Source organism: Mesoplodon bidens, assembly GCF_964165515.1.
Source record: "Mesoplodon bidens genome assembly, chromosome: 8".
Lineage (NCBI taxonomy): Eukaryota > Metazoa > Chordata > Mammalia > Artiodactyla > Ziphiidae > Mesoplodon > Mesoplodon bidens.
Window position 1 is genome coordinate 80,171,538 of NC_138165.1, and position 13,704 is coordinate 80,185,241.

At 41.1% G+C, this 13,704-nt stretch overlaps 1 protein-coding gene across 1 annotated transcript in view; it reads left to right on the forward strand.

Annotated features, from left to right (window-relative positions):
* Window positions 1–638: 638 nt before the first annotated feature.
* BMPR2 (bone morphogenetic protein receptor type 2) overlaps window positions 639–13,704 on the forward strand; it is a 204,893-nt gene continuing 191,827 nt past the window's right edge. The window contains exon 1 of the mRNA XM_081242108.1: window positions 639–1,986. Coding sequence (XP_081098234.1) covers window positions 1,911–1,986 — 76 coding nt within the window. The 5' untranslated portion in view covers window positions 639–1,910. The remainder of the gene's footprint in view (window positions 1,987–13,704) is intronic.

Consider the following 13,704-nt stretch of genomic DNA (forward strand, 5'->3'; position numbering starts at 1 on the left):
AATACAATTGTAAAAGAATGAGTTCTTTCTGGCTTTGCATCCTTTCAAATGTTCAGTACTCCTGTTAGCTAAGGAGGGTTACGGTAATGGGTGCTTGAGGGAAGCAGGACACCGATTAGAACAAAATTATCAATATAGGGGTGGTCTTTCCAAATTCCGGCTTTTGTTTGAGTCAGTGAGGGTAGCCCGAGGAGGCCAAGGTCTCCGGTTCTGCGAAAGGTGGGTCCTTCCCAATTCTTTGGGCTACGGACAGGCAGGCGCGGGCCCCAAGAAACAAAGGGGGTTGTTCTGTCCTTCGAGGCTATACTCGAGTCCCAGAGGAGTCAGAGGCTAAATCATCGAGCTCGGAAGAGTTTGCCAAAGGCTGGACAATACATGCGGCCGCCCTCTCTTAAGCACGCAAATCCCAAGCGTGGACGTCTGGAAGGTGTGTGTGTGTGAAGGAGAAAGGCCAGTGCTATCCATTGCGGGCTGCCGGCCGCGCCGTGCTCTGACCTCAGCGGCTGCGCTAGGGCCGCGGAGTCCGCCTGTTAGCCCCGGAGTGAGGGGCGGGGCCGGGCGGGGCCGCGAGCGCGCAGGCGCAGTGCGGCCTCGTCGCGCCGCTGCAGCCGCCGCCGCCGCCGCCGCCGCTGCGGCTGCCGCCCGCGCTGCACCACGGGCCCGAGACAGACTGGGCCGGGAAGAGCCGGAGACGGAGGAGGAGGCGGAGGCGGCGGCGGAGGCGGGGCGACTCCGGTGACCGGGAGCGCCGCAGACTGGCAGCTGCGGCGACTCCCCCCTTTGTGTCTGGTCTGCCCGGAGCCGCTGGAAGTGCTCCCCGGAGGGGCGCGGGGTGTCTCGCCGCCTTGCTGCCCACCCCCTCCCCAGCCACCTACATCCGCCCTCCCGCCGCCCCCCACCCTCGGCCCGCGACGCCCGAGCTCCGCCCGGAGCCTAGAGCTGCGGGAAAGCTAGGAGGCGGCGGCGGCGGCGGCTTCCTCGGGAGGGGGGGGTTGTGATTCGCTCAGAGGAGCCATTGACGGGAGAAGACAAGGCTTTCACAGTGGAATTTACCTCAGGCAAGATGGAGCGGCAGCAATAAAAAAGAGAAAGAGAGAGGAGCGCACCCGGGAGAGCTAGAAAGGGCCAGCCTCCCGGCACCTCCCCTCCGCCCGCTGTCTCGGGGAGCTCGGGGCCCAGCCTGAGGACCCGTCCCCTCCCCCGCTTCCCACCGCCCCTCAGCTCTCCCGCCGGGACCTGCCGGACCCTCGTAGGATTGTTCCGCGAAGGCGTGAAGGCCGTGGGTTTGTCCATGGAGGCCAGCACCTTTTATGATCCAGTCGAGGAAGAGGATTTGCTTTGCTCGAAATCGGAGTAAGGGAAGCACCGAAGCGAAACTTAAAAGGAATCTTGCCCTCCCGGAGCACAGGCGATGCGCCTCGGGCCGCCGGGCGCCGCCGCCGCCGCCGCCCGCCCGGTTTCGCCCTTCCCGGCAGTCGGGAACTTGTGCTGATCCTCGGCGCCCCTCGAATCCCCGCTCCCCACCCCTCTGCACCCTGGATATGTTTTCTCCCAGACCTGGATATTTTTTTGATATCGTGAAACTACGAGGGAAATAACTGCGGGGCTTTCTTCTTGTCTCCCTGCTTCTCCCCACAGACATGCCTTCACTTTGGGGGGCCGAGGCACCCTGTCCTGGGCGAACCAACACCCGCAGCCGCAAGGGAGAGAAATGAAGGGAATTTCGGCAGCGGAATGAAAGCTCTGCAGCTCGGTCCTCTCATCTGCCATTTGTCCTTTCAAACTGCATTGTAATACGGGCCGGATAAGTCCGACAAGAGCTAGGACTAGCCTCCCGGCCGCGTTTCTCCGCCCTCGTTCACTTTCCGTATTTCTTTTCTCTGCTCTCCTGCTTCTTGGCTGGCCCAGGGATGACTTCGTCGATGCGGCGGCTCCGGCGGGTGCCCTCGCTGCTGTGGACAGTCCTGCTGGTCAGCGCTGCGGCCGGTGAGTAGCCCCGGGTGGCGCGTCCGGGCTACTTCTCCTGCGGTTGGCCGGGGAGGGAGCCTGCAGAGGCCGAGGCCTGCGCTCGCCTGTCGCGACGCGGCCGCTCTTCGCCCGGTACCTGCGCGCCTTTCCCAGTCCTTCCAGGGAACTAACCTTTCACGTTGACGTGTAGTGTCGAATCCCCGCACCTCGTATTCCCCACCACCTCACCCCACCCGCGCCGGGGGGGAAAAAAAGACACATTGGGTGTGGTATCTTAACATTTTTAGCTGTGAGGTAATGCAAGGATTAAAAATAACATTTTAATCACCAGTGAACACTGTCTATTATGAGATCTTTGGAAACAGACCTGTAGATTTTTTTTTTGTAATATAAAGAAGCGGATTTGGCTTACAGTAAAAAGAACATCAACTGTAGGACGTATACGTGAACCTCATTTTTAGATGTAGATCACTCTTTGAGAATCCATGTTACTTTCATTATTCCACAATGTTCCCGAATGAATTGAATAAATAAATGTTGAGGAAGGCAGAACTGTGAGATGCTTAATATGCTGTATAATATTGTTAATTGTTATTATCGTTAGTATTACTTTGTTCCGAAGTATGTTAGTAATAATATTTTCATCTTTTCAATCTGGACAGTCGTGTTTTATATGCTTTTGGAATTACTGCTGGGCTTAGAAGTATTTTTGGTAGCTTTTCATTTAGGCATCTGGCATCTACTGACTTTCCTGTCATTGAGACAACTTTGACCTCACATCAGACTTCTAGGAGATTTGAGTCCTGAAAGTTCTTTTGACATTTTACTGAAGCTTAAGGGGAAATGGTAGTCATCCTTTCCTTAGAATATTTAGATTTTAGTTCTCAGACACCTTAGGAAAAACCTCGTTTCATTTGCAGTTACTTTTCAAACAGTCTTTTGGTGATTTGCTTTTAGAAATTTTGGGGAGTGAATCATACATATAATTCTTAAATTTGGTTTAGGATGACCAAATAGATTATACATCTAAAAATGAAAAAAGGGCAACATAACACCTTTCCAGTTATTTTTTCTTAATAAGTGTAATATTCACTTTCAGTAAATTTTTCATTGCAATGTTAGACACGGACAGTGTTTATTTCCGTTTAAAAAGTCTGCATTGGGAAGATACTGAAACCGTTTTTGAACTTTCTTTTGTGCTTTTGATATTGTTGATTAATGTCTATTATGTTTGTGATAGTTGTGTTAACATAATTTGAACTTCTGAATTGAATGTATTTTGACACTGATATTTTAATATTCTTAATCATCACAATTCCTTTTGGGGTAAAAGTGAATGATTTTTCTCTAGAGTTCTTTATATTCTGTTAGCTATTTAAGTTCTCTAGTAGTAGGCCATGGGGTCCCTGTAAAATATGAAGAGAGTAAAAGGTGTTAAGTTCAAGCAGTCATTCTAAGAGGAGAAATCTCAGAGCGTAGACTTGTTAGTGTTCTTTGTTATTCTTGACCTTTTTAGAACATAGATTCTCATTTATTGTTGACAGGCTTATCATTTTGTGATCAGAACTGATAAATGTAAGAGAAAGAGCAATTGACTTAAAAATAAACTTGATATCTATTTGGTAAATAAAATATTAGAATAATGGCCCTTAAAAGGGATGGCTTAAAGTAATCACTGTTTAAAAGTGATTTTAGTCATCTTTTTCTTTACTATTACATAGCACCAGTTGCCAAAATTTGTAAAATTGGATTTCAGAGCTGTAACAATAATAATAATAGTATTTATTGAGTGCTTGCTCTGCGCCAGCAACTGTCCTAATAGCTTTACATGTATTTTCTCATTTGATTCTCATGACAGTTCTTTACTCCAGGTTCAGTTATGCTCCTTTTATAGAGTGAGTGAAGTATAGAGAATTTAGATAACTCACCACACAGTCAGTAAATTGTGGAGCTAGAATTACAGTCTGTTCCCTTACCTATCACATTAATGATGACAACAACTTCTCACTCTAATTGGGAACATGAGAGAGTTAGTGTCTTCACCAGATTAGCCTTTGAAAAGAAGCAAGGACCCTTGACAGGATCTTGGTACAGCACTGGTTGCGCAAATGTCATGGCTCCAAATGTGTAAAACTTTGCCTAGTATTGGAGTGGCTAGAGCAGTTTCATTAAGTGCAAGGAGGCTAGAGAGGGCTTGTGTGAATTTGGATTATATAGATGCAGTGATGTAACTAGACATGTGCAAATGGTACAGCTGAACAGGAAAATAATACTGGAAGACTGATATCACATCTCTCTATGGGGTCATGGATAATCCTCTATTTCTTTTGAGTCCCTCTTTCCCACTTTATTTAGTTCTTGGATTTCTTAATTCTAAGAACAGTTAGTATGCAAAAATTAGAATTTATAAAAAATATGTGCTTGTTTGGTTTATAAGTGATTTCTTTTTTTTTTTATGGTCTGGAACAGGGGCATGAAGCTGAACTTGTTCTTTTTTTAAAATTATTTATTTATTTATTTAGGCTGCACCGGGTCTTAGTTGCAGCACGTGAGATCTTCGTTGTGGCATGCGGGATCTAGTTCCCGGACCAGGCATCAAACCCTGGCCCCCTGCATTGGGAGCAGGGAGTCTTACCCACTGGACCACCAGGGAAGTCCCATGAATTCTTAATTTTAATAAAAGGATACAATATAATGTAAAACTTAATTAAAGGTCAGCTTCTGTTTAAAAAAATTTTTTTTGAAAAAAAAAAGTTGCCAAGCTTTTTATTTAGGTTGCAGTGGTTACAGATAACATATCTAATCCTATATCCTGCCCCACCATATGCCACCCAATGAGCAGACTCAGCTACTCTTTTCCCTCCAGTCTTAGTTCTTGTGTTCATCCTTCTTGTCCTTCTTGGCATCCTTCTTGGCCTGGGAGGCCAGGGAGCCCATGGTATTTCAGATGGTCTCATTGGGATCCCTACCTGGAAGCTTCTCCGGGACACTGAAGGAATTCAGCGTCCTGCATCATGTCATAAACCTTTTTCTCCTTGGCTGGCTCACATGTGTCCATGGCTCAGTTGTCACCCTTGTCAGCTGATTCTGCCTAGTCAATGTCAGTTGATTCTTCCTGCATTTGAAATAATTCACTTGACTAGATTTCAGTTTTACATACATCTCTTCAGGAACACACACATTGTCTACAAAAGCTATCGTGGCATATGGGTTGCTGTAGTGGTGGTATTGGTATTAGTGTGTGTGTGAAATGTGGGGAGAGATGTTTATTCTAGCTTTCCTTCATTAAAGGCCAACTTTCTTTAACAGTGAAAGAGAAGAAGTTGAATATTGGTCTCTGATGGGTAAATTCTAACTATAAAAGGTACAGAGTGAAGTCAGTATAAATCAGTTAATTTTATAACTGGCCATATCACTTTTTTTTTTAACTGAAGTATAGTTGATTTACAATGTTGTGTTAGTTTTTGATGTACAGCAAAGTGATTCAGTTATACATATATGCAGTCTTTTTCATATTCTTTTCTATTATGGTTTATTACAGAATATTGAATATAGTTCCTGTGCTATACAGTAGGACCTTGTTGTTTATCTATTTTATATATAGTAGTTTGTGACTGCTAATCCCAAACTCCTAATTTATCCCTCCCCCACTGCCTTTCCCCTTTGGTAACCATAAGTTTTCTATGAGTCTGTTTCTGTTTTGTAACTAAGTTCATTTGCATCCTATTTAATATTCTACGTGTAAGTGTTATCATATATTTGTCTTTCTGTTTCTGACTTACTTCACTTAGTATGATAACCTGTAGGTCTATCTATGTTGCTGCAAGTGGCGTTATTTCATTCTTTTTTTAATGTAAGTTTTTTTTTTGTTTGTTTTGTTTTGTTTTTGCTGTACGTGGGCCTCTCACCGTTGCGGCCCCTCCCATCGCGGAGCATAGGCTCCGGACGCGCAGGCCCAGCGGCCACGGCCCACGGACCCAGCCGCTCCGTGGCACGTGGGATCCTCCCGGACCAGGGCACGAACCCGTGTCTCCCGCATCGGCAGGCGGACTCCCAACCACTGCGCCACCAGGGAAGCCCTCATTCTTTTTTTAAAAAAAATAAATTAATTAATTTATTTTTGGCTGCGTTGGGTCTTTGTTGCTGCCTGTGGGTTTTCTCTAGCTGCGGCGAGTGGGGGCTACTCTTCGTTGCGGTGTGCGGGCTTCTTATTGCGGTGGCTCCTCTTTGTTGTGGAGCACGGGCTCTAGATGCATGGGCTTCAGTAGTTGTGGCACGTTGGCTCAGTTGTTGTGGCTCGCAGGTTCTAGAGCACAGGCTCAGTAGTTGTGGCGCACGGGTTTAGTTGCTCTGCGGCATGTGGGATCTTCCTGGACCAGGGTTCAAACCCGTGTCCTCTGCGTTGGCAGGCGGATCTTAACCACTGCGCCACCAGGGAAGTCCCCTCAGTAAATTCTCTTTAAAGAAATTCCTTGTAAGGAACTGGTAGATGTAAGGTACAAGTTTTCTACTATGGCGTGCCTTTAAGAGTCAGTATGATATGTCAAGTTACATAGCAATAAGATGTTAGGGGAATTATTACCAGAAGAGCTAATGTGAAAGTTTACATACATACCTAGAGTCCCAGTGTCCAACACTGTCCGTCAACCTTGCCTTGAGCATATTAAGTAACACTTAAACTTCATTACACATATTATCAAGCTATAATACAAAATTTGTGTAATCATTCTCACCTTAAATGTGTTGACTGTGGACTTGATGGAAGAATTATGGAACATGATAAAGTATTGTGCCAGAGGTATTGGCTATAATAGTTTTAGATGGAGTTGGATGTTTGGGGGAATAGAAGGATCGTATGCACACATATCTCTTTCTGGCAATTCCTCATCTGTATCTGGAAGGCTAGATGCAGGTGGTGTTGAGAAATTTCAGTTTGTTAACACCAGAAGGTCTTCTCGTTTATCTTTTAAGGCAGTTTTCCCTTAAAAATTTCAGTGTCAAAAATATACTTAATAATTTACCTTCATTCTGTCCCAGCAATTTAAGTGCAAAATAGTGTGATTTAGAGCAAAACATGACTTAACAAATGACATAGTGTGTCATTTACATATATGTATATATGTGTATGTATCCAATAATCCAAACCCCTAGTTCTTTTCTTTCATTTAAATAAGGAAATAGTTGACTTTTCCCAACATTATTGATCTTTCTTCAGTCTTTGCCTTTGTAGACAAGAATAGTCTATGAACCAAGCTATATAATTGTAATAGACACTCCAGGCCAACCTTTTAGGGAAAGCTTTGTTTTTGTATTTTTGTTTTTCTTTGAAAAATAAAGAGAAAATACTGTTAATCCCATAATTCCAACACTGTGTTTTATTTTGGTGTATTTACTTCTAATTTTTAAATAAAGGTGTGTATATTTTTGTGTGGGTGTGATTGTATAATTTATTAATTATATTTCAAACTGTTTTTTGGGCCATGCCATGTGGCATGTGGGGTCTTAGTTCCCCAACCAGGGATCGAATCCGTGCCCCCTGCATTGGGAGTATGGAGTCTTAACCTTTGGACCACCAGGGAAGTCTCTACATTTCAAACTTTTAAACATGGAATAATATGTCACAAACAGTAACTGTGTAATATTCCATTGAGTGTATTTGTTAGTATTTACTTGATTCCTGTTAGGAGATGTTTAGCTTGTCTTGGTTTTCTTCTCTTGATAAAGAGTACTATATTGAATATTTTGTGCATATGTCCTTCTTGTGTTTTGGTTTATTTCTCTATTCTGATCTTGATCTATCAGCAGCATGACTCAGTTTGATCATTTTTTTTTCCTCCTTGAAACACTTCCTTCATTTGTGTTCTAAGATACCACACTCTTGGTTTTCCTTCTGCCTCTCTATCTCCTTTGATAGTTCTTCCTTATGTCCCTCACCTCTAAATGGTATGTTGTCCCAGGACTCAGTCCTTGGTCCTTTTCTCTGTCTACACTTACTCCTTTGGTGATCTCATCCAGTTTCATAGCTTTAAAAATAACATCTAGAGGCTGAAAAGTTTCAAATTAATTTCCATCCTAAACTTCTTTCCTTGAAATAAAGTTGCGTGTAGCCAGCTGAGTGAGTATTCTGCATCTCTACTTAGATGTCTAATAGTCATCTCAAACTTAGCGTGTCCAAAATGGAACTCCTGAGCTTCTTCTGTAGGCCTGTTCCTCCTGTAGTCTTACCCAACTCAGCAAATGGCAGTTCTGTCATTCTAGTTGTTCAGGCCCCAAATTGAATATATCCTGTCTCTTCATTTTTTTTTTTCCCGCACTCACATCCAGTCTGATAGAAAAAATTATTGACTCTACCTTCAAAATATATCTAGTCTGACTACTTACCACCTCCACTGCTACCATGTTAATCTAAAAGCCATCTTCTCTCACTTGTAGCTTTTGAGTAACTTTTGTTTTCTCTAATACTTTTGCTTTATTACATTAACTTTTCAGTATAGTATCCTTAGTCACCCTTCTCATACTTAAGTCAGATCATCACGTTTTTCTGTTTAAAACTCTCTGGTGCCTCTCCATGTGACTCAGAATCACAATCAGAATCTCAGAATCTCACTCAGTCACAAATCATTTAAAATATCCTACACAATCTGGCCCCTACTACTTATGGCTGTATCTGCTGACCTCTGTCTTGTTCAACTTTTATTGTGCTTTTAACTTTACAAAGAAGTAAAAATTCAGAAAATCAAATGTTTTAAAAGAGGTTAGATTTAAGATACTTTATATAATTTGATAGTGGCTGCAGTTAGTGAGTAAATCTGTATTGGGGGAGTAAGGGAGGAGACATGAATATTTCTTAAGCCTTTACTATATCCACTAAATGCCTTACATATTTACTGTGTTATCTCATTATCCTCTAAATAGACTGATCACTACTATTATTTTTTCCTTATTTTACAGATGAGTAAATGAAGTCTATTATACCTTCAAAGCAAAGCATTAATGTAATATATATAGTGTTAGCCTGCAGGTATAAAACACTTGGAATATTTCAAGCATCTGAAAATCTTACTGGCATTTTAATCATTCAGGAATAATTTCCTAGACTGAACTACTTCTTAGTTATGATTTCTTATTTTGCTATAAATGACAGCAGATTATTTTCGGTTTTGGTTTGGAGTATAGCATTCATATGTTGGTGGATAATAAAAATTTTCATAGAAGATTCAAAGCTTAAGTTTTGGAAAGGAACACCAGTTAGATCAGAAGGGAGATGATGACATACTTAGTGGAGGATACATTTTCAGTGTTTCCATCTGTTGTTAGTGATTAGAACCCCTAGGGGCCAGTCTAGTGTGAAGAGTAACTTTTTATATTTAGTTACTACCCAAAGGGCCATATCATGATGACAAGAAAGGCAAGATTAAGAACAGTCAAATGATGTCAGAGAATGAATTTATTCATGTTACTTATGGAAACGGAGTTTTTTTTGTGGGAGATAACTTTTCTGGGATGTTTAATTATTTTTTCCTTTTGCTAAACCAGTGTGTTAGCTTGATGAAATGTTATCAAGAATGTTAAATTAAATTCACTTTAGCCTTTATCACCAACTTTTTCCATTTATCCAGCACTTCTCTAGGAATCATTATTTTGTCCATTTACTTAGGTTTATGAGAAATTCAGTTTTACTGATTCTTGCTAAGACCTTTTAAGAGCAAGACAGTACTCTTGGATTTGTACTAAGTCAGATTTGTACACTAAATAGCTAATAGGCTGCTTCTACTTCTACTACTAATAAGCAGTAGAAGTAGAAGACTCACTATTTAGTCTCATGGTCTCTCCCAACCTCTAGGAAATGTGATCTTTCCAAGTATCTACAAAAGGAATTTGGGAAACAGCACCAATAGTTGACTGTAGGAAGTAGTAAGATAAACTTGTATTGACTTTGCTTTGTATTTTAAGACTTGTTTTTGCTTCTAGACTTTATTTCTTTAAAAGAATCTTTGTTTTTTAGAATCCTAAAGTTGTAACACAGAATCATGAAAAAAATTTTTAGGTGATAATGAAGTATAGAAAATAAAAAGACCCATTCCCTCTTTACTTTTTCTCTAATCCCATTCCCTAGATGTAACCACTGTTAGTAGTTTGGTGTATAATCTTTCATACTTTTTTTTTGTATGTACTATAAATAAACATCTGGGTATAACTAGAGTTTGTTTTTTAGACAAAGGTAGAATCATTACGTACTATGTAATACACAGATTTTTGTGATTATTCATGCAGGATAGTTCTGGAAGTAAAATCATTTGTTGAAAGTTTGCACATTTTAAAATTTTGATATGCATTTTCAAATTTCCCCACAAAAGATTGTACTAGTTTTCATTTCCACCAGTAGTATATCAGAATTTCCATTTTCTTATACCTTTTCCAAATATTGTATAATATCAATGTTTTCAATTTTTGCCAAAGCAAAAGCATTGTATTTTGTTTCAGTTTGCAGTGCTTTAATTATTAGGGAAGCCAAGCTTCTTTTTGTATGCTTACTGGCCACTTGCATTTCTCTCAATTACCTGTTCAGGTATCAGATTAATTTTCCTAATGATTTGTTCCCCCCCCACCCCGGTACGTGGGCCTCTCACTGTTGTGGCCTCTCCCGTTGCGGAGCACAGGCCCCGGACGCGCAGGCTCAGCGGCCATGGCTTACGGGCCTAGCCGCTCCACGGCATGTGGGATCTTCCCGGACCGGGGCACGAACCTGTGTCCCCTGCATCGGCAGGCGGACTCTCAACCACTGCGCCACCAGGGAAGCCCTGTTTTTTTTTTTTTTAATGTATAGATAATTTAAACCACCTGGAACTATTCTTTGTGTTGTCCATATATTAACTCAATAATAATAAGGTAGATTCTCTTATGTATTATCCCCATTTACAGATGAGGAGTTTTAGACACAGAAAAATTAAGAAACTTGCCCATGGCAACATAGCTAATAAGTGATAGAGGGGGAATACAGACACAGGCAGCTCATGCTCTAAACTGCTGCACTCTACTGCTTCTTATATAGGCAAATTGTCTTTTAATCACTGAATTCCAAGTAGAAAAAGTGTCTTGTTTGGGTAGTGAAAAGCATCATTTAAGGGCAGTTAATTTGGAATATATAAAATGTACTTCTGCTAACTTGTCATAATAGATTTTTTGCTTGTTATGGTAAATAGGTGACTAATATCAATTGCTTAAAATGCCTGAGCATTGGGACCCAGACATTTTAGCTCTCATTTAGAGCCTTACCTATTATTTTCATTTAAAAGTTTCTAAGAACCCTGGTTGTTTGGGTTTCTAACTTATAAAAGTTGAGGGATCATCAAGTAAGTAAATAATATGACTAATATCAATGGCTTAAAATGCCTGAGCATTTATATTCATTTAATGTATTCAGAACAAGTTTGAGTTAGAACCTGTTCTTTTCTTTGCAGCTGGTGTGTGGAAATACATAGCACTAAGTGAAATACTTTTGTCATCCTAGTTTTCCATTCTAGTGGTCATATTTCATAGGAGTAGTACAGATGTAGGAAAGAATAGTGGTAGCAAAAGGTAAAGGGACAGAGTTGGGGGTAGTCTGAGGGAGAAGGGAGAAAAGGTAATTTACTTAATTTCCTCTTTTATTGTCTGTCGTTCTCCACCCAAACCGCAGCTTGGTCTGGCCTTATTGTCCTTGCCTTTTATCTCTGTATTGGTGTACGCTAGAAAGCAGCATACCATTCTTTGTGTAAGATCTTCTAGGTTTGTGAATTCAGACATTTTTTAAACAGTAGCTTTGATATTGGAAAGTTTGGGAGCTATTACTTAAAGCAAAGAATTATATGTGAAAAGAAAACTCTGAACAATTAAATGACAATATCAGAAGGAAGTTAATACAGTCAGAAGTACTAAAATTACTGTGGGTTGCATTTATCATCCTGTCACTTAAGTGAACTGAGTCCTGAAATCTTTTCAGCCCATTTTACTTATTTAGGTCACAAATTATAGAATTTGTTGTTTACCAGATAACATCTAGTTAAGGTGTTTGGAGAGAGATTCCTGTGAGATTCAACTGAGTCACGTCCTCAGTAATTATCTTGAGAATTGTGTTGGAGAAGCAGTGAACTTCTGTAGCTAATGAATATTTCATTATTGTTTAAAGGAACCTGTTGTATAAAAGATTTACCAAAAAAATGTGACATTAATAAAGTAATACTTGGGCCCTCCCTGGCGGTCCTGTGGTTGGGACTCTGTGCTCCCACTGCAGGGGGCGCTGGTTTAAACCCTGTTTGGGGAACTAACATGCCACGAGGCACAGCCAAAAAGGAAAAAAAAACGTAATACTTAAATACAAAGAATTATAGTAGATGCTAATGAGAGTAACAACGTAAAATAGCTATTGTTTAATAACCATATTGTCCCTCTTTATGAGTGCCAGTTGTGTGTCAAGTACAATGCAGAGTGTTTTTAACATGTTTTTCTCTATCAAAATAGCTGAAAGGTAGGTATTTTTCCTATTTTAGGATTAAGGAAGCAGATAAACAGAGATTAAGTGCTTTGTTTGATGGTATATACTTCTAATAATAACATTACTTATTGAGTTATTTACTGAATACCTCCTTACGACAGGCATGCTAAGTTTTTAACTTTATTTCACAGAATCCTTATCCTTTATTTCATGGAATCCTTGTATCAGCTTTGCTGAAATAGATATTTTTTTCATAGATAAGGAAACAGTTGCACAGAGGTTAAATATATCACCCAAAGCCTTACACTTAGAAAATTGCAGAACTGGAATTCAAGCCAAGGTTTTCATGATTTCTGAAAGTCTCTGCTCTTAACCATATTTCCTCTCAAGACTTTTTCTTTTTTTTTTTTTTAATTAATTAATTAATTTATTTTTGGCTATGTTAGGTCTTCGTTGCGGCAAGCGGGGGCCACTCTCGTGGCCTCCCTCTCTTGTTGCGGAGCACAGGCTCCAGATGCGCAGGCTCAGTAATTGTGGCTCACGGGCCTAGTTGCTCCGCGGCATGTGGGATCCTCCCAGACCAGGGCTCGAACCCGTGTTCCCTGCATTGGCAGGCAGATTCTCAACCACTACGCCACCAGGGAAGCCCCAACTTTTTCATTTTTAAGAGAGAATTGATCACATTGAGCTGCCTTTCAACTTTGAAATTCTGTGGATTGTTCTCCGTAAAATAATAAAATTAGGATAGATTATCTTCACACTAGTTGTGTAATAAAAGATATTCATTGAATATGAATACGCTAACTGTGTTAGGGTATGGAAGAAGTATGGATCACTGTCCCAGTATTCACAGACTTACCCTATTATAGGACAAGAGCATAAATACAATGGTGTATGCTCAACTACTGGCTGGGTTAAAAAATCCAAATTTGAAGTAAGGTATACAGAATGCATATAGGCAGTAACAAGAAGGATAGTAATAATTTGGGCAGTGGATAAGTCATTGTGGCTGGAAAGGCATGGCATAGAGCTCACAATTCCTTTGTGGTTGGGCTAAGGGAATTCGTCTCATAATGGAGGTACTCTTTAGAAGAGCAGCCAGGTGGCCAAGGCACAGTGACCAAATGTGTGGTAAACATAGGTGTGAGCCAACTGTAAGGAGCAGGGACAGAGGCTGAGAGGCCCAGTCAAGTGGGCTACACTGTACAAAAAAGAGGAGGAGGGGAAGATTCAGCAACCTGAGTAGTCCTCTCTCATTCCTG